The 25,647-nt window shown below is 36.8% G+C and overlaps 1 protein-coding gene and 1 long non-coding RNA gene across 5 annotated transcripts in view; both read left to right on the top strand.

Annotated features, from left to right (window-relative positions):
• LOC122177723 overlaps nucleotides 1-1,235 on the top strand; it is a 1,760-nt gene extending 525 nt beyond the window's left edge. The window contains exons 2-3 of the long non-coding RNA XR_006178132.1: nucleotides 306-478; nucleotides 583-1,235. This is a non-coding gene — a long non-coding RNA (uncharacterized LOC122177723). The remainder of the gene's footprint in view (nucleotides 1-305; nucleotides 479-582) is intronic.
• The window catches only part of RIMKLB (ribosomal modification protein rimK like family member B), a 40,752-nt gene extending 17,335 nt beyond the window's left edge, over nucleotides 1-23,417 (top strand). For all 4 annotated transcript variants that reach the window (XM_042867378.1, XM_042867379.1, XM_042867382.1 and 1 more), the window contains 4 exons: nucleotides 14,514-14,744; nucleotides 16,771-16,857; nucleotides 20,361-20,564; nucleotides 21,958-23,417. In XM_042867378.1, coding sequence (XP_042723312.1) covers nucleotides 14,514-14,744; nucleotides 16,771-16,857; nucleotides 20,361-20,564; nucleotides 21,958-22,421 — 986 coding nt within the window. In that variant the 3' untranslated portion in view covers nucleotides 22,422-23,417. The remainder of the gene's footprint in view (nucleotides 1-14,513; nucleotides 14,745-16,770; nucleotides 16,858-20,360; nucleotides 20,565-21,957) is intronic.
• The last annotated feature ends 2,230 nt before the right edge of the window (nucleotides 23,418-25,647 follow it).

Genomic DNA, 25,647 nt, shown 5'->3' with positions numbered 1-25,647 from the left:
TTTAATATATATTTAATATATATTTAATATATATTTAATATATATTTTATATATATTTTATATATATTTTATATATATTTTATATATATTTTATATATATTTTATATATATTTTTTATATATTTTTATATATTTTTATATATTTTATATATATTTTTATATATTTTTATATATTTTTATATATTTTATTTTTTATATATTTTTAATATATTTTTATATTTTTTATATTTTTTAAATATATTTTAAAATATATTTTTAATATATTTTTTTATATATTTTTTATATATTTTTATATATATATACAAGCATGCGCAGGCTGGCATGCTCAGCTGTCACACCACAGAATGAAGAGCATCTTGATCTGCTCATTCATGTGAATCAAAATATTATGACCAGAGAACTTGTACAGAGCTGAATACGAGCCTCAGTGCATTGGAAACAATGGTGGCAACATTGGAATATTGCAGAGTTTGTGCCAGGTGGGTCCCACAGATGTTCATGTAGGAAAAGAAAAAAAACAGTGTATGCAAGTTTGTCAGGACCAGTATGAACCAATATGAGGCTAAGGGTGACTGTTTTCCAGATCACACCATTACTGGTGATGAGATGTGCGGCCACCATGTGAGCTGGAATCAAAACTGCAGTCCATGGAGTGGTGACATGTGAATTCCTCATTGAATAAAGAAGTTCAGGACGTACTATGATGTGCACTGTCTTTTGGGATGAGAAAGAGGTGATCTTTCCAGACTTCCTGGAACCTGGACAGACTGTCAACTGTGACCTCGACATCATGATGCTGACTAAGCTGAAGGCTCCAACTTCCAGAGTCAGTCCAGAGAAGAAAACATGAGAGCTCCAGTGCCCATACCAGTTTGAAGACTGTAGACACATTGTGAATCTTGGCCGGACTGCCCTACCATACTCATCATGTAGTCCAGATTTAGTGCCTTCTGACTTCCATCTGTTTGGGCTGATGAAAGATGGACTGCATCACCAACATTTTACTAACAGTGATGCCTTTGTAGCAGCTGTGAAACAGTGGGTCACCTCCACTAGTGTATATTTTTGAGTGCAGGCTCTTGTTCACGGCTGGGGGAAATACATAGATACTGGCAGTGACTATGTTGGAAAACAGTATTTTGAAGCTGAGAATATGCTCTATGAGATAGTGTTAATGTGCTTTTACATCTGCTGTGGTTCCTTGGAAATAAACAGGAGGCATTACTTTGAGAGTGATGTGTGTGTCCATGTGTGCATTACTTTGCGATACCTGTGTTGGACAGTCTGTTCCTGGATGAGGAACAGATAAGACAGATCCACAGGATGAACTACTTCTTATTTCTATGGCAAGTCAGGAGGTTGTGCTTTGAGTGGAATTGTTTTTTTTTAATATGAAGCAGAAAGAGATCGCTAGTGCAACTAAGACCAACAAGTTAGATGCAGTCAGTTTTTACGGTCTTGAACTTTATTTTTCCAGAAGTTCCAGGATTTTCTGCACCAAGCATATGTGTCTTTCAGATCACTTATAGGAAGTACAGCTATCCAAATCAGATTGTGCTATGCTTAATGTTGCTGAAGGGTGCATTTCATTCCTATAGCATGTCTTTACCTTCTCAGCAAGGAAAGTTAATAGCAGAAGACTCCATATCACGTTCTCCTGCTTGTGTTGCTGAGTGTTGTTTCCCTGACACAGGTGTTATTTCTAGATATATTCTATACTGGGATTAAAATTTTAAATATCATTTACATGGATTGTCTGTTGCTGTGTCTGCTTATTCCTAGTGAGACAGACTGTGGTACTTCAGCTTAAAAATTCATTAAAAAGTTGAAGTAGCTCTTTCTCCACAAAACCAGACTCGAATTCAACTCAGGACCTAAAAGAGACTAATATTTATGCCAGTGACAGTGTCTTGTATTTATTTGCATGTTTCTTTGATGGAGAATGTTGTTGGATGGCTGTTTATGCCGGGAAGAAGGAATATAATGGTGAGATTACTTGTTTTTTTTTCTTTCTACTTCTTTATAGCTTAACAATAAAAGTTTCACTTTTTTTTTTCTCTTCCCTTTTGAATTCCAGGCAGAGTGTACTTGTACTTATGACTGAATTTCTTAAATTGCTTTCAAAATTTCACTGTGGTCAGGAAATCAGGCTATGTGTTTTATCCCCTAACATCATCCCAGTAAAGGGGAGGCACTTTCAGTTTGGAGAACTTTTTCATAGATATTGGATTGGAAGAAAGGACATTTCCCATTGTACCTACAATTGAACTGTGGATGAGTGCATTGTGGATTCTATGCCCTGTTCTTTCAGCCACCTAAAAGCTCAGGCAAATCATGGGGGAATGCCACAGAATAATATATATATAATATATTATATTATAATTTTTATATATATATATATATATATATATATATTATATCTATATAATATATAGAATAAAATATATTAAATATATATATTATATATATTTATATATATATAATATATATATATATATAAAACCATAGAATAATATAGATTTTAACTGAAAAATTTGTACCAATCTGTTGCAGAAACAAAGATCAATTTGAAAGTTAAATACAGCTTTGACATTTGATTAGACTCTTCAGTGCATATCCAGACAGCTTTAGAAAATCTCCAGAAATGTAGTCACCGTAGGCTCTCTGGCAGTCTGCTCCAATGTTTGACCATCCTCACAGAGGAAAAAAGTGGTGTAGTATGTATGCAGCCACAAGTGTGTTTGTGGGTTGCATCTGTTCTGTAATGCAGACCAAAGCTGTGTGTGTGTGTGTGATATGATTCTTTGTGTGGAGAACTTCCTCCTCACTTTCACAGCCTGTCTTTCTGTGAGAGTGTTTATCCATTCACTTCAGCACTCCAGACGTGCAAACTATTCAATCATATTTCTGTGCTTCCTAGTGAGATTGTACCTTTTCCTTTGCATGTGGCCTTCCTCTTTTTGCCCTCACTGAACAAATGCATGAACCAGTGCCTAAGATGATTTGCTTGCATTGCTTTTACAGGGAAAGTGTGCAAGGGTATCATGCTCTTGGGTATACTTTTCCACAGCCCTGTGACCAGTTTTCTTTAAACTGGTCACTCTTGCACTGTGAAACTGGTTTAAGTCCCTCCTTGTTATCGGCATAGAATCTGTTGGTATAGATAGTCTAGCTCTGCTTTGTCAGATTTTCTCTCTTCAGCAGTTTCCATTCTTCAGAAAGGATTTTGGGATGGTAAATGCCATACCATTTTATGTGGCAGCAGTTGTGAAACCAGATGTTGCTCAGGAGGATGTTTCTTCTGCTCAAGCCTTTCCCCTTGTGGATGAGGTGAAAGAGTACAGTACCTGTGTTCTTGTACAGCTCACCTAGCATATAATTATGCTATATATCTAACTACGTGTTTCAGTGCTTTTGCTTGTTTGTTGTACTTGAATGAGGCTAGCTTCTGGGCCTTAGTAGCAATTTCACTGCCAATTTTTTCTTACCTAACACTGGGAGTCATCAGGGATTGTATTGTTAATTTAGGACAGGAGAACAAGAAGACATTTGGAAAGAGGGAAATCTGGCTGATGAACTTCTTTTTACAAAGTTGGAAGGAGGGATAATGATCACGGAGCTATAAATGCAGGTAGAACAAAAAACCATGCTGCAGAGAATTCTACAGTCTCAGAATGGCAGTATGCTAATATTTTAAGCTGTTTAGATGATTGCTGTTGTTGCTATGATCCAGGCTTGTTTGTTGCACTGACGTTTATATTGATCGCTTCCTATAGTGAGCTCATTATGCAGTACCTGCAGAAATCAAATTGAATGAAGGAACAGAATAGTTTTGTTGCTGATATAGGATGTTTGCCAGTTCACCAGTGGGTGCAGCGAGTGCTAGTGAATGATTTGCATGGATTACATAGGGCTGGAGAATTGTACTTGCTACAGCAGCAGTTGAGAGTGACTTCTCTTTGTTTTTTAACTACAGTATTACCTGACTGTCCAGCAGCCTTTTCTCATGGTGATTTCTAAAAATGTGTTCATTTCTCCTCTATTTTTGCTTGAGCCTAAGGTATGTAATGCACAGTCAACTATTCAACTTTTCAGAGCTTTTGATCTTTTTAAATAATTAAAGGCAGAGTTTAGGAGAGAATGTAAATGACAGTTCTATTTCTGAGAATGAATTAAAGGTAGCATTTGGAGTTGAGATTTTTCTGATTGTATTCCTAAAAGCAGAGGAAAACGTAATCAAATATTTGAAGGAGTTTCTTAGAGGAATCTGCGCAATATTGATTTGAGCCTTGTAATACTAACTGCTTGTAAAAAGCTTTGGTTTCTTGTCATTTTTTTTTGTGGTCAGATCAACAACCCTTCAGTGCTTTTTGTCTCTTTAAGTTAGGCAGGTGCTAATTTCCAAACAGGTAAGACAAAGACCTTATGAGCTTGTAGTTCAAAGAAAAAGTAGGTAAAGGCATTTGGATTGATAGACTTAGCACTACATTTGAAGTCTAAAGATTACTAAGATTGGTAAGACTTCCTAAACGTATTGATTTCAAAGGTCAAAATAAGCTGACAGTTGGGGATATCCCTTCTGTTGTCTTTCAGTTCAGTACTACCATTGCCTGCTTTTCTTTATTTGTCTGGTCTGGTTGGAAGGACTGTTTATCTGTGTAATTTTGAGGAACATTTTCTTGTTAAGGTAGTTACAGATTGTGTGGAGTGTCTTAATTAGGGAGCATACTAAGCAGATGTCTTAATTAGTTAACACAGTCTTGGTACTAGGTGGAAGCTTCTGCATCCACAACATGTGAGAAACCAAGGCGTGATCTGGTGGGTAGCAACTCTGTCCGTGGCAGAAAGGTTGAAATTGAATGGTTGAGATCCTTCCAACACCAACCATTCTATGATTGTATTTGTATTTTCATTACAGTACTGTCACGAACCTTGTGTGCAGTTACTGCAGTGTCATTTTAACCCTGTAAAGCTGGGAAGAGGAAAGAACCCCAGTAAGCTTATAGAGGAATTAGGAAAATTGAATCCTTCCATCTTCAGTTTTGCTTTCTCTGTATTTTTTTTTTTTAAAGTCTGTCAAAACTAGGAAATTTTAGATTATATCTTTGTGTTTACAACAATTCCATTTATTTATTTAGTATTTATTTACTTATATGTTTATTTATATATTTATGTTGTACTTCTCTTATGAAGAGACCCCAAACTGTTATATAGCATATATAAATTAAATATTTCTCTACCATACACACAAAAACACTAAACATTAAGATAGAAAATATCAACAGAGATGAGAGCTGATGTTATCACTGCAAGCTTTGAAAGTCAATTTTAACCCAGCCTTTGAGGCAAGTATCATTATTCAGTTACTGCTCTTAAGAAGGTCACATTTGTCTCCAAAACAAATGACTCATAAAGCTAATGTAATTTTGTTTAGATGGTTCTTAGACTGGAATTACAGGTCAAAAGAATATTGTTAGGGAACTTTCATGTTCCCCAAAATTCAGGCTCAAAAAACACATTTAGGAACACTTGGAAAGACATATAGTTGGATGTTATTTATTAAACGTTTCTGACAGTGTAAGAACTTCTAGATGTCTTACTTGATGTGGGAGACAGATATGAAGGATACATGTCTCTGTTAGAAGTGGAAGACTCCTTTGGGATACTTCTCCACTGAGTGATTTGCTTTTAATAATAAAAGGATGAGTTGCTGAGATAAAAGAGGATGGTTTTTGGTAGCAGAGAGAGATGAGGTGCTTAAATTTTGGACATTACAGGAAAAATCTTAGATTCATCTCAGGTGCAAGGAGATGTCTCTGCCATGATGGATTGCTTGAATTTTTCCTCTGGATTTATGTCTGGTTTTGGAAAGACCTTTGTGATTACCCATTTTTTGGGGGCGTGTGCTCTTAATTCTTCATCTGCTATTTATTTCTAAGGCTCTTGATGTTGATGAGCTCTAGATAGATGATAAAAAGTGACAGATATCTGCCACAGTTCTGTCACTTGAGTGCTTTGTACTTTTAAAGCCTTAAGAGCATACTTGACCTAAGAAATGTACTGAGATGTCCTAGTGGAGAAAATTGTGTGAAAATCTTGACAAGATATACAAGAATACTCATCTATAGTGATGTAGAAACTAAGAGATCGTGTTTCTTCTATAAGCAAAATGCTCTTTTTGCTTCTGAGGTATGGTGTATGCTGAGCAGTGGTTTTAGGCAGCAGTTCCATTAGGCAGGCTTACTAACCTCAGCTCCAGGCATCTGAAACAGTGGGGGGATTACCTTTGGTCCCTCTCTCACCCCTGTTCCCAGTTATGCCATTATTTCTCAGTTGTGCAGGCACTTTTTCTTACTTTCTAATCACAAGTCAGTGTAGCTCAGTAAGTTTCCCTCTCACCAAGTCATTGTTCTGTCATTCAGGCTTTTTTGAGGTAGCCTATGGTGCATCCATTTGAGTACCAAAGCTGCCTGTGAGTGCAAGCAGTAGGGAGATAGGTGTAGGAATGTTATGTTCACGACAGGGAGGCTATTATTTTTAGCCCTTCCAAGAAACCATGTCTTAGAGCTCACGTTCGTAGGACAGTTCAGCTGCTGCTATCAAGAGAAAGAACGTTTTCTTGTTTTGTTGGCTGTATGTTCTGACTGCTACTGAGCTTCTCTAAATTAGTAGTTAGATTAGGTCCCTGCTGTTTTGTCAGGTAAAGCAAGTCAGAAAAGCAGTAGTCACATATACCCAAGATTTTGAGGGAAAAGAGAAAGAGGGGGAGAGGACAATTATTTATTCAGATCTCAAATAAGCATTCTTGAGTGTCGTGGCGGTGGTGATGCCTACCTCATCTCAGACAGTGAGTACAGGCACCAAAGAGAGGAAATGTCAGCTGCTGGCAAAGGCTGCTTGTCCAGATCTAGAGCTTAAGGGCTGAGTCTGTTATTCCTCTGTGTACACTGGAGCACTGGGCAATTGGCAATGGCATGAAGTTCAATGAGGGTAAATGGCCGGTGAAGGACCTGTGGTAGAGTAATACTGGAAACAGCCTGGGAGGCAAGTGACTGGAGAAGCACCCCTGCAAAGAGAGATCTGGGGGTATTAGTGACTGCAGACTCAGCATGAGCCAGGAATGTGCCGTGACAGCCAGGGAACAAACTGCATTTTTGAGTGCATTATACACAGCACAGCTAGTGGCAATTCTCCTGCTGCATTTGATAGTGATGCAGTTTCATATGGAGTGTTGTGTGCAGTTCTGGGTTTCAGATTATAAAAAAGATGTTAAGGTTCTTGAAAGCTTCCAGAGGAGGGCAACCAAGCTGGTAAGAGATTTGGAAGCCATCACTGGAAGTTTGCTGCAGTGAGGTCTCTTCTCCCTCTGAGGAGGGGAAGCAGAAGATGATGCTGGACTCTGCTCCTGTCAGACTAGGCACGAGGAAAAATCAGATGAGTGAGTGATAAACACTGAACTTCCTAGTGAGGTGGTTGATGCCCCGTGCATGTCAGTGGTCAAAGACACATTTGGATAATACCCTTAATAAAGGGCTTTAACTTTTGTTAAGCCCTCATGTGTTCAGGCAGCTGGACTATCTAGTCTTAGTAGGTCTGACTGAAATATTCTAAATTCTAATTCTATCCTGCTCTGTCCCATGCTGTGCATTAGTTACTGAGCTGTAGATGGTCTGTTCCTATCACATCTCAGTTTTCTACATAGATTACGTTCCTTTTCTTTCTCTTCCCTGCTTTTTTCTTACACCTGCATCATGGTGCTTTGAAATATTAATGATAATGTTGCTTTATTTGGGAGTACTAATCAGTGTTTTCAAGAGTATTAGTTGATTAACATCAAATTTTAAGTTCATTAGAATTGTATACAAATTATTTATCCTAAGTACCAGTTTTATAATGGCTTTGATGATATTTTAAAATGTCTTTGACATTTTGAACTAGTTCAGTTTTCAGTGCATGTTTAGGGTTTTTCCCGTAAGGTCTGCATTGCATGTCAATAATGGACATGAGAGGTATGTCAACACATTTCTGATTCACACAGTGTTCAATTACTATGTAGGTTGATTCAGTAGTAATGTCTCCTATTTATTTTCATGGAAATTCGAAGAATGCAAAGAGCAAAATAACCTTTTCTTTCATAGAAGAAACTATTAGTTAAATATGTATCAAAATATACTAAATGCTTTTGATTTGTGATTTTTTTTGTTTGTTTGTTTGTTTTTTTAAACTTTCTCCTTAGGTTAGACTACTTTGTTTCAGTGAGATTCATTCAAGAGAGCTGAAGTTACTTTAGGAGTGCTGCAACAAGCTTTGCAGTAGCAATAGCTGTAGCAGTTCATTAGTGATCCAAATAATGAACATTATTTGCTAATCCAAATAATAATGCCTAAAATCCTGATCTACTTCAGAAGTAATCTGAAAAATGTGAAGGTGCAGAAAACTGTAAGATGACACTGCCACTAAAAGAAACAAATGAAAAAAGTGCTACTTCTAACTACTTGTTTTCTGCATCTGCGCTGCCTTCTTTTTCCTTTGAATTCAAGTTGTTGTGTGGGTATATTACTTTTGCAAGTAATATAGAGAAACCCTGTGAGATTTGGAACCAGCAGCCGCAACAGTAAAAGAGCAGAGCTTGTCCATGATTGGACAATGTCCAAGATTATCCATGTGTATGTTAGCTCTGACTTAAATCAGATAAGCAAAACTGATCATAAGACCCAAGGTTTTTTTGTTTGTTTTTGCATGTATACATACACATACTTGTATAAAAATTGGAGTACCTTTTTGCAATATTAAAATAAATAACATCTCTCTTGCTCTCACAGTTAATAACTGTGAGAGTATTGTCTTCAGTATAATCAAGATACTTCTAAACTCTGGTCAGTTTTTAATTTCAGAATATTCAAATTTATCTCACTGTGTATTTTTTTTCTTTGAGTTTTTTCTATGGAAAATATTTTAAATTCTTCAAACTTTGCTCAGGAACAAATCATAAAAGCAGATGCATAATGAGAACTTTAAAAAAGCAACCGAGCAAAAAACCTGACCTCACTTGGAAAAGCAGAAATTAACTTTTCAAGGTGTTTAAAATGATGTATTTTCTTAACTGTTTTGTTCTTTGTTTCATAATTTAATCTTTTGATTCCTCTTTTTTTTTGAAGTTTTCCTTACAACGCTCCATTAAAAAATGCATCTTGACAGTTATATCACTAAAACTTCCCTGTATGGGAATACGGCTGAAATACTGTGAAGATCCTTTTTGCCTTGCTTAAATCTTTTTTGAGTAATTTCTGAAAATACTATCTTTTGAAATTTTTTTAAATTATGTGATTGTTTATGTATATACAAAACTGTAGCTGGTGCTTTACCATGATTTCAGTATAGTTTCTGTTTATATTCCCACCATAAATAAATAAATAAATAAATAAAAATTCAAAGCAAGATGGTAACCTAGAATGAATCTATGTTTATAAAATACTTTTCACAGTATATGTCTTTATGTTTGGGTCCAATCATTTCACATTTATGCATGACTCTGAAGTGCTTGTGATTTGAGATTCTAAGCAGTGTATTGTGAATAGAAATGTAGCTCAGAAAAACAGATATAGCCATCAAGTCTAGTTAATATTAATGAACTATACATACAGGTGGCTGGCCTGTTTTCCATTGTTTGGAAAAGAATGCCTTATCCAGAATAGCTATAATTGTTTTGAGCGTCATCTGTCTCTCCAAGTTTTTCCACTATCTTCATTAGTACAAGCATTTGTAAGAATGGTTCTGTATTGTTTCTCGGGAAATTAAGAGGTACTTTGAGTCAAGGAAGGGACATGAAGTAGAACTGATTCAATTGAGGTGCCCACTTTCTGTTTGTAGTTGTAGCAGTGCTCTGCAGTTTAGAGTCTTGTTTAAATAAAATTGCATTTGAAGTGCTATACTATGAAATATCACCTGATTTGTGGTTGCTTACTTACAATCATTTTATAAGATAGACTTGTCGATGTATTAAAGCAGACTTTTGATTTATACAGTTGCATTTTTTAAATGTATTCTGCTTTTGTTAATTAATCCTAAATACTTCCGTGGCAGTATTAATGTTCAAAGTATTTGATGTTTTAAAAATTGTAAAAATGTAGTTTCGTTTGTAGAGGTTAGTGAGGAAACATGTATTTTGTTATTGCCAGTAAACCACTACTAGTAATAAAGTTTGAGGTATTTTCCTTTAGAGCTTTTTTATGGCAATTAGGATTTAATTATCTTCAAGTAAGCTGTAGGTAGTTATTAAACACTTTAAGAGTTCAACACACATTATGCAGCATCTTCTGCCTGGTGGATACTGGAAGGGTGAACAAACCAGAAATAGTAATGCATTGCTTTGAGAACAAGAGTGAGGCAAGAATTGTAAGCAATTCAGTGATTCTTGTTACAATAGCTGATTAGTTGGGAAAAAACTGTTAGCAGAATGAGATGTCCTCGAATTGTGAGTAACGTTTTTGTGCTGAGAGGCTAGTCTCTTTTACCCAGCTGAAGAAATTGGATTTGTACTAGCCTACTTACTCAAAGCCTGTTCATTTGGGAAGTGTTAGCAAATCCAAAGTGGTTGGACGGATAAATTGGTATAGTGAAGTCGAGAGAGCTGGAGACCTTCAGGATAGCATACCGATATCTGAGGTGAAGTCTGAAATTTTTTTGGGGGTGTGAGAGTTTCTTATTCCTTCTTAGTTCCTTTTAAGAATGTGCTAGAAGCTGGTATATGTTTAGTGTTTTTGAAAATGTAATTCTAATTTTTTATTTCAGAATGTTGTGTGCATAGTAGATGTATATTATTCTATTTTTACACTGCTGATATTAGAAACGTGTTCCATGTTCTTGAAATGTACTGTGTACTGAAACAGTTTTTTCTGCTTTCTTGAATTATGAGTTTAATTATGGAAACATGTTTACTGGCTGTTTTTTAACATATGTAAAAGTACTAGCTAATACAGCATTTCTCCCTGAGAAAGTTTCTTTTTCCTTTCTCTTGTGCTTATGCTTTTTGGGTTTCTTACTCAAGCTGTAACTTCAGACGTTTCCAGCTACTTTCATATTTTCATCTATTATAGAGTATCTATTAATACCGATTATTCAAATTGTGTAAAAATAGAATCAGTATCAGTATTTTGATATCAGTAATTAGATTTACTGCAGCCTGAGCAGTTCTCCTAGTACTTGTGCATTTAAACATTTAACTTTGTATTGTACCATTTCATTAAATAAGTTAACCAAGCTGTGGTTCATATGGTTGTGCTGTACTTGAAGACCTGAATTTGAGTCCTAGGTAATCCATGGTCTTATTGAGTCAGTTTTTTTTTTGTTGTTGTTGTTGGTGTTGTTTTTTTTTAATTGTTTCCCAAAACAGTATTTTGGAGTGAAAGTAGTTTTATCAATTTAATTATTACTGAGATTTATATTTTAAGTTAATTCGTGTTTGGTTACAGTTGTCATTGCAAAAAACTTTTGCACTTTATTCTTAATACTGTGGCATTTCCTGTTTAATGTTAAAGGTCTGCCATATTCCATTTTGTAGACTTACATCTCATGGGGGAATGCCAAAGAAAATTGAGTGAAAGGACAGGTCTTGCTTGAGTGCAGGATTTACATGTATTTTTGTGATAGTGATATAGTGATAGATGTGTGATATTCCAGCTCAGGTGTCTTCTACCTCATAGGGCCAAAGAATACCCAAATGTTTTGTAACTTCAGACTTTTTTTCTGAACAGTAGTGAAATGAATGTTGGTGAAGTTCATAATATTGGATTATCAGTGCAATTTACCTTTCTTTCCTACCGATACTGGTACTACAAAAGATATTACAGTTATCTGTTTTCCATGCCTGCGATGTCATGGGCATCATTTGAGGAGGTCAACAAATGGACCAAGTTGCTATTGTTTGAGATACTTGCACATGGTCTGAATTTCTGCCTCCTGTTCTTTTTTTTTTTTTTTTTTTTTTTTTTGGTGAGATCTGTTCATTGTCTGCAGAAAACCATGAATGTAACTCACTGTTACTGTTGTAGGACTGGAACAGTGCCATTACTGTAAAGGAAATAGACCCCAGTTTTCAAAAAACATTTGATTAGCTCTTAACCCCGCTATAGTGTACCTCTTCCTATTTTATTTTTTAATTTTTAGATTTTATTTTTTATTTTTATTTTTATTTTATTTTCCTCTCCTTCTTTGCATTCATGAATTGTTTCTCTGGAAGAGAAATTATTTGTGTGTATTAATATGTTCTGTGTTACTGTTTTCAGTGCATCATAGTGAATAAAGCATTGCTTTATCAACCCACTCATCAATAATGACCATTAAATGCTGGGTGTCAGATGGAATGTTGAATACAAGCTTGTTCTTCAAAGTGGCAGAATCTGACTCCTTTTTGCTGTAATAAAGTTGCTTCTGTTTGAGGCACTGTGTTGCTGGGAAACTGCTGCTAATTTTATGCCATATGTCAGTAGTGGTGACTCAAATTGTACATGTCATTGAGTAGCTCTGCTCCTTGTTTGTAAACTCTCTTCTGTTAGGAGAGAGGGAGAAAAAAAATGTTCTGCAGGGAAGAGTATCCAAAGAAGAGAAAAAATTTGAATCGGGAACAAAAGCTCAGATTGTTCTGTTGATAATGTCACTTCCAGTCACTGAAGGGGAGAGGTTGCTTGTCTGAATTTACACCAATCTCTTAGACAAGTCTCACAGAAGAACCCTACATTTCTACTGCTTTCTTCTTTGAATTCCAGTTTCCAGTGTGGAGAACTTCAGTATGTGATATGACTGAAAAGAAGAATAACAAATTAGACTCTCAAGAGTTTATGAATTAGGAAACTGAAGTTTTGGTTCACAGCAGTGGTGTACAGTGGCAATTTTGGAAGACTGTAGAAAATACAGTACTTTGTAAAATGGGTTGCTTCACAGCCTGCACATGAATCAGAACATGCATACAATTACAGTTCCTAAAAGTGAATGTACCTGAGCATAAACTTTAATATATTTTCTAGATGTGTAAATGGAATAAATTGAATCCGACTGTCAAGTTATAGTATTTTCTTAAATCTGCCCTCTTTTGCTGATTAAAGGAGATGATCCATTTCCTGATATTCACATTCAACTCAGTTTTTTATCAGTCTTTGTTTTTAATCTTACTTGGGATGCTTCTGTAAGACTGTGTGTGTGTGTGTGTGTGTGTGTGTGTGTGTCTGAAGCCTGCTTATTTAAGCACACAAATCATGTCAGCTGCAATGCGGCAGTGCTTGGTGCTAATGAGGTTAACATCCAGAGTATCCGTCTGTTTGTTTTCTGATCTCTCTGCAATTCTGGCAATGGGAACTGGGGATGAGGGGAAGATATTTTGATTGGTTATAGCTTTGTTTTGGCTCAATGCCCTCCTGGTGGCTGGGCAATATATTTCTACCTCCATTTAGGGAGCTCAGTGTTTATTTCATTATTTTTGGTGCAAGCTCTAAGATACAACGTGGTTGGAAAGAGAAAGCTGGAAGTACATATAGGATCCTTTGTCCCCAAAGAGTTGCTTCAAATGTACTTTTAAATGAAAATAAAAAGAAAACATACTGCCTGACAGTATGCATGTCTACAGATTGAGTATGTGCATGTCTGTGTTTGAAAAGTAATGACTTTGAAATAGAGCTAATCAGGTAATTATTTGGGGCTAAGTCTAGATAGTTGGACAGGCCTTTCATAGGTACAGAAATGCAGATGAATTATGATTTCTGAGCTCATTTTTTCTCATTTTTAACCCTTCAGTTGCTGACAGCAGTGTGAACTGTGTATTTTACATTCTAATCAGTTGGTCTTAAAGGCAAATAAAGTGAATATAAAATACTTGTCTTTTCCCATTTTCAGCTGTCAGACTGTCTTCATCAAGCTTGATGCCTTCCCAACTGATCCTGTCATATTTCTGTGCTTGCAACTTTCTTTCCATGTTTTTTTTCATTTTTTTTCAGAGACATTGTAAAACTGTAGGTCGTGAGAAAGTGATGGCACTGGTCTTGGTGATGGAGCTGACTTTCCTTACAGTTCCTTTCTTAATGTTAACTAGTGCTATCCTGCTAGCTGATAACATTGAATATCTATTTACTATATGTCAGGTTTTTAAATGATGTGTTAAAAATGTTGCTTTTTTAAGTATCTATTTAACCTCAATTACTTTGGTGATTGTGTAACATGGTTTCACAAGCAGAGGAATCAATACAAGTGGGCCTGAGAAAGGTAGAAACTGTATCATGTAGGCAAGACATATATGAGAGAGGCAGGCATTTCCTGAATTATTGTTACTACTCTTGTCACTGTAGTGCACAGCTAACCTGCAGAGGAAGGTTGACAATTCAATGTAGCACAGTTTTTCATCCTGGGAAATGGCCTAAGATTATGTGCCCTAATACAATCTAAAAGTAGTATGTGAAGCTGTATGACTGAGAAGATGCATGCTGTTCTAATGCTCGCTATTGGAATGGTTTTGTTTTCCTTCTTTAGGTCTTCGGGTGAACGGGGAGCTTATTACTGCTTACCCCCAAGTGGTGGTAGTCCGGGTACCAACACCTTGGGTCCAAAGTGACAGTGATATCACAGTCCTTCGCCATCTAGAGAAGATGGGCTGTCGGTTAATGAATCGTCCCCAGGCCATCCTCAACTGTGTCAATAAGTTCTGGACGTTTCAAGAACTTGCTGGTCATGGTGTGCCCCTGCCAGACACCTTTTCGTATGGTAAGCCTTTGGAATCAAATAATGAAATAGTTACCTGCACAATTTATGCTTTTATAGTGAGTCAAGTTTTGGAAATCCTTAGAATTAAGTAGGGAGAGGCTGATTCCACAAATAAGTGATCAGTAACTAGAAAAAGTATGGTAGTCACATGCTGGCTTTGGCTTTGTTGGTTAGCTGTGATATCTTATGAAGAGTAGTGTAATTATGGCTCTACCTCCCAGCAACTAACTTTGCTGATTACTTCTGAAACACCTTGAGCTCTTCCAGTTGCCTAAAACAACAGACAGAATCTCAGGGAATGGAATGTTACAGGATATTGAAGATCTGAAGTTTAGTAAAATCTGAAAATATGTCAAACTTGTATATAAATAAAAACATCTGTAAATGTATTAGTTGTTATGAAAGGCCAGAAGTAGCATAAGCTCACATGTTCAAGTACTTATTAACAGTTCTTTGAGGTTTGGTATCCCTCTGGAGTTCCCTCCTTCAGTTAATTACTGATGCTCCTTGTTCCTGCCTCTGGAGTCTTTGGTGCGTTACAGAGTGCCAGATTAGGAGAACCATTTGTTTGAGCTACCATGGTTTTTTTTTGCTTTAATTAAAAAAAATTAAAAAATGGAATACTCCTCTCACCCTTCCGTTCTTTTTTGGGAAGCGTTAGTGCCTTCCTCTCCTTCATACAGTTACACTGATAGGCTTTTCTAATGAAAACTTAGCAAAAACACAAACTTGATAAAAGCATCAGTCAACTATTTCTATCAATACTATGAAAACGCATTTGAGAAGAAATATCCATTCTTTATAGATACAATTGCTCTAGCTCTTTCAGAAAGGGATGAGTTTTTAGTTCATTGTGGGGAAAGGGAAACTAAGAATGACGGAGTAGTTGGAGAACATCTCTGTTTCTTCCTAACTCCCTGCCTGTCTTTTAGTTCTTTTAATGCCTGTCTCTGGAATTTGACAGAAGTGTTACCTTTCTTTTTTACACTAGTATGAAGTTATCAAGGAGAGTCAGCTTTGCCAAGAAAAACAGGATGTATTGAACTACACTTTATTCTGTGACATGCGTTAAAATCTGTGGTGGAGTAGTGCTAGTTGCTTCTGGCTTTCTGAACAGTGTCCTGGCTTAACTTCTGTGCTTTACTGCACATGGTTTAAGAGGAGTCTCATCCCTTCATCTGCTGACTTATCTTATTTCTTGTACTGTAGTCAGCCTCCTGTGAATCAAAGAACTCAAATAAAATTAAAGCATCCATCGTAAATGTTAAATGTTACTCTCTAAGATTCTTGCAGATTCAATGCAGCAAGAAGATCAAAGTAGTAATTCAAGAAATAGGGAGAAAGAGATGCAAGAGACTTAAGTCTTAGAAAAGGGGAAATGGGTCACAAGATTTGAATTGCTATTGCTGTCAGGATTACGCCTTTGAAAAGCCATGCTGTTTTTCTGGCTTGTAGTTTGGATGGAACTGTTCCTGGTGTTATGTCGGTGGTATTTTCCTGTTAGAAAATTTGGATGATGAAATACAAGGGCTAAACTGGAACAAGATGGTGGAATCAAGGCATTCAAATTTGAATTTGGGGTTGTGATCAATCACCACTATCATTATTAAACATCTGTTAATCTAAAAGAGATTTAAGTTAGATGTTATAATTAAATTCTTAACTCAGAGAGTGGTGAGACACTGGCATAGGCTGCCCAGGGGAGCCTTGGAGGCATTCAAGGCCAGGTTGGATGGGGCCTCGGGCAGCCTGATCTAGGAGTTGGCAACCCTGTCCACAGCAGGTGGGCTGGAACTGAATCTTTAATGTCTCTTCCAACCTAAGCCATTCTATGATAGTCAGCTTGTGTCTTACATTCCAAAGGAAGTAGAAATTGGTAAGGCACAGATTACAAAATTCTTAACTGTTATTTTTTTTTCTCTGCATTATCTAAGTTGGAAGAGTGAGAGGAATGTGTCACAGTTAAATCCCCAGTTTGGCTACACCAGACTGGTGGCATATAATATTATTGGTTTTCTTTTACCAGGTGGTCATGAGAATTTTGCCAAAATGATTGATGAGGCAGAAGTGCTGGAATTCCCTATGGTGGTGAAGAACACGCGGGGTCACCGAGGTGGGTCTGAGGTCAGAGGTGAAGGCAGCGAGTATTCTGAGCAGTACCTGAGATTTTGTGTTGTCAAAGAGTAATAGTTAAGAAGGTTTTCTATTAGGTGTTGAATTTTATTTGCAGTACTTCTAAATTCTTCTAGCCTCCAAATTCTGAATGTTGAGTAGGCTGCAATACTGGGAAGCAGTTTTAATAGAATATGATCTTGAAATACCAGGGAGGGTAAGGGTTCAGAGTTAACAGTATATTAGTGACTTTTGCAAGGAGTGCTTTGAACTGGAGTAATGGAAGGCCTAGCTCCAGGGATATGGAGAAGTGCCTTCCTGGACTTTAGGGGTGTTTCTAAACAGGCATAATAAATAAAATTTTAGTTCAATAAACCTTAATTTGTCTTTTTTTTTCTAAGTGACTTTTTCTATAGTTAGGATTCTGATTTATATATAATCTCATATGCAGTTTGCCAAATGGAATCTTTCTTTTTTTGGGGGGGGAGGGGGGGGGGGGAATCTCTGACAGCACTGGTGATAGTGCAGCAGGTTCATGTGAAATTTTTTGTTATCATTCTTTTGATTTAAGGGTTGGATCTAAAATACTACATCAATTCATTTTAATGATAGATAGTGATCTACTAAAGTAAAAAGGTTTGGAATCAATTTTAGAGGTTATTTATATAGGAGATCACACTGTTTTTAATCCACTTTGAAAAGTACAAGAGTAATAAAGAGTCTGAAGCTGATGCTTAAGCACATAAACCAGGAATTACTATAAACTAATAGAAACATACCCACATGACACCACTTCTTCCTTCTTATTGCACCTGTTTATTCCCACACGATTGTTCTGGTTCATCTCTTCTGAAACATGATGGTTTCTGTAAACGTTCAATAAATGATTCAGGAACAATTATTAGCTTAATCTAGACTGGTTATGTTTATTTGGATTAGTTCCTAGCTCGAATTACCATGTATTTTCACAAATTCTGCACTAATGTGGTGGAACACTAAGAGCAAGAGGCTGTGGCAGTAGAATATTTTGGCAGTAATACCTATTTGTATTGTCTTATAGTGCTTGCAGACCTTTACAATCTGTGATGTTGGAGTTTGACTTTTCAGCAAGCTGAATTTGACAAATGTGGAGTAACTGAGGAACTGGATTGGGTTTGCCTTGACATTGCTTTTTGTTAAGATTTAGAAATAATTGTAGAGTTTGTAGCTATTGACTTTCTTTTCAATTCTTTTAGCTAGAATTCATATGAATCTCTGCTTAAGGCTAGTGTATCTTGGGCTGCATTAGGCAAAGTATTGCCAGCAGGTAGAGGGGAGTGACCCTTCTTATCTACTCAGCACTGGAAAAGCCACACCTGGAGAGCTGAATCCAGTGCTGGGCTCTCAGAACAAGAGGGATATGAAGCTGAGGTTCAGCAAAGGGCCATGAAGATGATCAAGGAATTGGAGCACCTGTTCTATCAGGGTAGACTGGGAAGAGAAGGGACCATTGAGCCTAGAGAAGAGAAGGCTCAGAGGGCATTTTACCAAGTCTGCAATTATTTAAAGGGGAAGTGTCCAGGGGATAGAGCTAGGCTCTTTTCAGTCATGCCCAATGCCAGGCTGTGTACACAAGCTAGAACACAGGATGTTCCCTATAAATGCCAGGAAGTACTTCCATGGTATGTGTATGACTGAGCACTAGCACAGGTTGGCCAGTTTGGTTGTGGAGTCTCTTTCACGAAGATGCTCAAAAAAGCATCTGGACATGGCCCTGGGCAGCCTGCTGTAGGTGCCCCTACTTGAGTAAGTGTTGGGACCAGATGACCTCCAGAGGGTCCTAAAGCATCAATTAATTCTGTAATTTTGTTTACGAATCTTACATACTTCATATACTGTACATTCTAATGCAAATTTATCACAGTGCCTGCACTTTCACATTGAGAGAGTTGGGGAAACTTCTTCAAATTAATTTAAGATGGGCCAATTTCAAATGGTATTTAAAATTGAGACAGATGTTCACAGGAGTCATTTAATGAATAAAAGTCATGCTCACCTAAGCCAATTTTCTGCAGTTTGCTGCTGCAGCAAATGTGCCATTTTTATTTTGCCAAGATGTTGTGGTGATGCATAATCACAAAAAACTAAGTAGTTCTCCTTCAAAGCATCATTCATTCTGTCCAGTTCTAGGAATACAGTAGGAGTAACTGCCAATAGGAGAGCTAAACTTGGGCATGGGAGAGATCATGTGGAAGATTTCGCTTTTTTTTGTCTACTTTTAAGTCTAGGTTCTGCTACTGTGATTCTTATAAGAAATTCCGTGTTCCTCAAGCAGCATTTTGTGCTATGAAGGACTTAAACCCTGAGAAAGTAGAGACTTCTCCTGTTGAGCACTTGCTAGAATTCTTAGCACATTGTTTCTGCTAGGTCTGCTACAGTTGCAATTCTGTTTTCTTAGAATAGGCGGTTTATAAATCCATTTTTGCATTTTCTTAGTATTGCAGCATAACTCAGTGATAATTGTGCCATAAAAAAATAAGTGTAGCCTTATCGCAAAACATACATTTAATATGACATGAACGAGTCATTAACAAAATGAGAGAGGAATTGGGAGAAGTAGCTAAAGATGGAAATGGATGACTTCTTGTAAGACTAGAAAAGAGATGGAAGTGATGGAGTCTTCCTTAAATGCTTTTCATTTGTACTAGTAAAATTGGATGAGAACAGAGAAGTCTTTCGATGTGCTTTAGAAGTGAAGGAGAGTGAAATGACATGTTTGAACTTAAAAACAAATCTTTCCTAAGTTTGCTGGCAGAAAAGCTAGTAATTCCTGAAGAGCTAAAGAGGTTTTTTTCAAAGTTACAGTACATGCCATTTATGTTTTTGGAATGTTCAGCTAAATTTATCTTGGATACTTTGGAGTGTAGTATTTTGTTCTGAACTAAGTTGTTTCACAGCTAAGCCTCATTCTGGAATTCTGAGTTCTTAGTACTGGGAAGAGAAGCTTTCAGCAACTTCCTGGTAGTGAAGCAGCTTTGCAGTAACACACTAGTCGCTTAAGAGCTCCTAGCAACCTGTTGTTTAGCAGTTTCATGTGATTAGTTCTTGCCGTATCAAACATGTAGGCTGTGGGTCTAATTAAATGTCTACTGCTTTTGTAGTATCTCTTCCCTTTTTCTCTCATTAAGGACTTGTTAACTTTACCACCCCAAAACAGACTGAAATTGCAAAAACACCTCCATTATCTACAGCTTCTTGGTTTTATTTGTTTACTTTTATTTTTAATTTATTTTTATACTCTTCTCATGGCTCCTCAATTCTTTCAGTACTTGAATGCTTAGAAATACTGAAGCACTGGAATGCTAATGTGCACAGAAGAATTTGTAAATGCATATATACTACAGATAGTGCATGTGAGAATGAGCAACATAGTGGTCAAAGGTTTTACTTCTCTGTGTTGAATCACTGACTCAGCACAAATTAGTAGCTTCTTTCAGTCCTACAATGCATCCTTTTCTTATACAGGCAAAGCTGTGTTCCTGGCACGAGACAAGCACCATCTGGCAGACCTGAGCCATTTGATCCGTCATGACGCCCCATACTTATTCCAAAAATATGTTAAAGAGTCCCATGGCAAGGATGTACGTGTCATCGTAGTAGGAGGCCGTGTGGTGGGCACCATGCTCCGATGCTCTACAGATGGGAGAATGCAGAGTAACTGCTCACTTGGTAGGAAAAACTTTGTTCATAGTTTTGATCAAAATATTTGAATTCAGAAAAAGGACAAACACGGTTGCAATAAACTGAAAGTTTTATTTTGTGTTATTTGTGTTTACCTTTAGATGTTCACAGTGGAAATGTGAGAGCAAGAACTAAGTGAAATATGCATCACACAAACCTATAATCAGAAACTATCTCTGCCCCTAGATGAATAGGATAGATGGAAGGGGTGGGAATTTCTAAGAGCACAAACAGAGTGTATGATGCAATGGACTAGAAAAACAAAAGGTAGTGGGAAACCAGAGAAAATATGAGACCACCAATTTGGAAAAGAGTAGAGTACTAAGAGAGAGAAAATAGTTTAAGGAAGTCAACAGCCAAGTTGCATTTTACAGCTGCTTGTGCTGCCTTAAGTATGTCAGTCTCCTCCCTGCAACATTTTTTCCCTGAAAACCATGTATGTGAGGAAGTTTACTACACTGATTGTTGTATGCTTTGATCTGTATTTCTGCATCACTTTTTGTAGGCTAGGAGAGGGTGAAGGGAAAAAAGAGGGTTGGGGTTCCTGGCCAGTAAATTCACTGAAATTACTGAAACTGACCTGAGCAGGGATTGGAAGAAATGTCTTCATGTACAGTACAGTTTTAGTAAGTCAAAATGCACTAGAGATTTTAGTTACTACTTCTCAATGCTGGGGAAATGCAGCCTGAAAGATTTTTCTACTAAATATTTTAAGTGTTGTTTTATATTTTTAAACTTAAGTGATATGATAAATGAATTTTGTGTCATTTAGTACTTAGATGATGGTCTGTGTAGTAGACGAGTTGAGGTACAGACAGTGTTCCAGAATTCTTTCTTTAGAGACAGTAACTTATGACAGCAAACTGTGAGGGATACAAGCAAATAAAAATGTCCTAACCCTCTTCCCCCACAGTTCTATCTGGTAGATCTGTATTCTCATCAAGAACATTTGGTTCTTGGATGATTTATTGTGATAACTTACAAATACATATAGCAAGCCTCTATCTTAAGGGAGGAAACAAGGGTATGTATAGAAAGCTTCTATCTTAGAGATAGAAACAGAAATGATTTGTTTAGTCATCTTTTTAATTCCCCGAAGATAGCAAAAAATATATAATTACATATTTCTTCACTATTTTTATTACTGTTTTTTTTAAACAAGTCATAGTTTTGATCTGCCTTTTGCAGAATCTTTTGAAGTCCTGCTAGGTTTCAAGTTATTAGCAGTTGTTGTGGCAAGGTGGTTGCTTTCTGAGTTGTTATCATCTCTATGCTTGCAGGCTTTCTTTGATCTTCAACTGAACTGCACCAGCCAGGCAAGAAGTATGTTGGTCACCTGTGTCCAGAATAGACACTGAGTTTTTTTTCACTTTTTTTCCAGGCGGTGTAGGGATGATGTGCTCACTGAGTGAACAAGGCAAGCAACTGGCAATCCAAGTGTCCAACATCCTGGGGATGGACGTGTGTGGCATTGACCTACTGATGAAGGACGACGGTTCATTCTACGTCTGTGAGGCCAATGCAAATGTAGGTTTCATTGCCTTTGACAAGGCTTGTAATCTAGATGTAGCTGGTATCATAGCGGACTATGCCACTTCTCTCCTAACCCCCGGTCGCTTGACGCGGCGCATGTCCTTACTCTCTGTGGTGTCCACGGCAAGCGAGACTAGCGAGCCAGAGCTGGGCCCTCCAGCTAGTGCCGTTGTCGACAATATGAGTGCTAGCTCCAGCTCTGTCGACAGCGACCCTGAGACCACGGAGAGAGAGTTGCTCACCAAGCTCCCGGGGGCTCTATTCAACATGAACCAGCTATTAGCCAATGAGATCAAACTTCTTGTGGAGTGATGCCACATGTAAATAGATGACCAACAGAACTCTCTTGTAAAATTTTCTTTGAAACCAACTTGCAGTGCTGTTTATTAGAGAAACTCAGAGAAATGAGGAAAGGAGAGTCAGTCAAGAGAGCAAGATTAAAAGGCATGTGTTCTGTGACAGCTGCCTCTATTTTTTTGCAGAACATAATATTGCGATAGTTCTTCAGCACTATTGTTGTAATGAAGATGTTTAATTTACAGCCTAAATGGGAGTTTTATTTGGATGCTGCTTTGATTCTGCGATTTGATATTGCAGTGCATGGGTGTTCGAAGGAAAGCATTAAAATATGATTAACTGGAAAATTTTCAGAAAGTTCTGGTGTCTCTCTAGAAACTTTTGTGAGTTAATGCAGCAGTTAACTCTCTTGTGCTCTCTAAGGCTTGATCTTGTAAATTGCTGACTGTCTTTAATTGTCAGTGAGAGTTGAGGGTGTTAAATGCCAGGTATTTAGAACTCCTGGATACCTACTGTTCCCACTCTTGTGGTAAATTCAGCATAGTTTTGAAATCATCTCTTTCAGACCTTACAGGATGTGGCCATTCAAATGTTGAGACAGAGAGGAGTGTCAGTTGCCCTAATGTGAGCTTCTGTACAAATCTCAAATTGGTGCCATCTTGATATTAACAGGCAGATTTGTGTCTGTTTTTCTTTATAAGGCATTTGAAAGAGGATTTCTAGTACCTCAGATTTTTTCACTTCAAATCCTGAGTTTGAGAGGTATGCAGGGGAATGGGTCATATTATATTGTGGTAGAAGTGGCACATTTTAACTATTTTTTGCATGATTGGAGGAGTTAAACAGCACTGTAATGTTTGGTATACAAAATAATGTTTAATCCAATGTGAAAAGAAATTACACTAGTTTAAAAAAAAATGTGCATTGGCTTGTATTTGTTAGTGTTTTAGTCATTTTGAGAGAGATCTGCAATGTTAATGTTCCTTTTTTTTTTTTTTTTTTTTTTTTTTTTTTAAATACATGCTAGTCCAACACTCCCTTCTCTATGCCTGCATCTATAACAGTGGCCAAAGTGAAAACACTGCAGACTACTTGCTAAGAAAACACTGAATTAAAGTCTGTACTATGTTTTTTTTTGTTTGTTTGTTTTGGTGGTTTTTTTTTGTTTTTCTGTTTTGTTTTGTTTTTTTTTGAGTGGGAGGGGTATTTTTTGCTTTTTATGGGGGAGAAATGTGATAAGGTGTGGAGAAGTGAAAAGTTGGTGAAAAGTGATTAGAAATCTAGAGATACACTAGAATAAAGTTGCAGTTCATACAATACTTAGAAGGCTTACTTTTTCCCATTGAGAGTACTTAAAAGCTGATGTTATCAGAAATCCAAAGTGCATAACAGAAGTTCTCAATTCTTTGGCAAACATGCAACAAATTAAATTTAAAAAAAAAAAAAAAAAAAAAAAAAAAAAAAAAAAAAGGAAAAATAAAAAAAAAGGGAAGAGAGCTCAGCCAGAATAATAAAAGTTTTAAAAAAGTAGAACCTAGGTCCGTAAACATTTAACAAATTGATTCTGTACTCTTATGTGTTTGTGGTGTGAACGCACACACTTGTGTGTGTTTGTGAACGCGCATTTGCTTTGCTTCATTTCTTTTTGAGTTTTGTCTATTTAGATCCAATTTTTTTTTCTAGACTGCCTGATTTTTCTTAGTTGTTCTGGCTGTGCATTTTCTCATTAGCCTTGAACTGTTTTGGGTAACACATAACCAGAACAGAGATATTGAGTCAGTTATTCAGTCCCTATTTTCCCCTCCTCCTTTTCTTCCACTTTCTCCTTCCTCTGTTCTCATTCCATTCCCAGTTTTCTGTGATCATAAAGCCCTGCAACTATATATATATTTATATATATATATATACATATATATATATATATATAAATAAATATAAATATAAAGATAAGCCTCTTTTTTAAATACACAAAGTAAAACGTTTACAATTGAAAAACAATCTTGTGAAAGTAGGGTTTGTTTGGAGGGGGGTTGTGTGTGTGCAATGCTGCTGTTTCCTGGATACTTTAATGAAGCATGTCCCATGTACCCTCTGAGGCTCTGCACTGCCCACTTTTGCGGCCCCTCTTCACCTCTTTGCTGCTCTGCTGTTTTATCTTCACTTGGACCTTAAACACAGCTCATGGACACTATGCAGAGAGTCTTCAAGAGGCAATAAACAGAACAGTATTAACCTGCTTTTGTGGAGATTTGATCATGCTTCTTTGTACAGTTCTTTTTTTTTTTTTTTTTTTTTTTTAATTTAAAAAGGAATGTAATAAAATGGCTTCTTTTTTTTTTGGTAGAATTAAATATTATTATTAAAATCAAGTGTAAGGTTGACTTGTGGTATTAAGCAGGAGAAGTGGACTAGCTGGTCCAGCAACAAAAGGGGGTTCAGCGGCCTGGATATTGTCAAGTCTTTTCTTCCTAAATCCTCAAGTGCACAGGTTGTATCTGAAGAATATAACGGTCTTTAACTTCCGTGAAGAGCTGCAGAAGCACAGAACTAAAAGGAAGCTGATTTTCTGGTCACTGAGCAGTACACTGTTCTTCAGAAACTCTTCTCCCCTTGTGTGTTTATCTAAGGGGAATTTGGATGTTGGTTCTTTTCTTTGGTTTTTCTTTTCCTTTTTATTGGTAGATGCTTGCACTCATTGAGAAGCTGATGGGCCAACCTTCACCTTTTCAGCTGTGGCTCACATAAAGCCAGTGTGGAATAGAAATAGGGAGTCAGCTGGTATAGTAGGATCTCTGTACTTCTGTCACAATAATGTCTTTAAGGCAAAAGAACAGGTAACTGAACATTCTGGGCTGTTTTTCAAGGCTCCATTCTATTTTGTGGAGAAATGTTGTGTTACACAGTAACTTTACATTTCTCTCACCCTTTCAGAATATCCAGATAACATTTTACCATAATAAAATAGGTGTAGTAAATAGCCATGAGATTTTTTGACAAACAGTGGGTTGAGAAACTTGCAGTTTGGTTCCTTTGTGATAAGATACTCCTCTGTGGTTGGTGCTTCCAAGCAATTTTGGAGATAAGTCTGCGTAGTGATCAGGAAAGGAGGCAATATTTGAAACAACATGTATGTTTGTTTATACGTAGGTTATTGACATTACATATGAAAACCCTACTTGAAGATTTACTGGTACAAATGGTACTTGTCTGATGTATTTACTCACTATTTATCCGTTGCTTC

This window comes from Lagopus leucura, unplaced genomic scaffold, assembly GCF_019238085.1.
Source record: "Lagopus leucura isolate 7727_CA_CO unplaced genomic scaffold, USGS_WTPT01 Super-Scaffold_100001, whole genome shotgun sequence".
In the NCBI taxonomy this organism is placed as follows: Eukaryota; Metazoa; Chordata; class Aves; order Galliformes; family Phasianidae; genus Lagopus; species Lagopus leucura.
The sequence above is the reverse complement of the archived record's forward strand: the minus strand, read 5'-3'. Positions and strand labels throughout refer to the sequence as shown.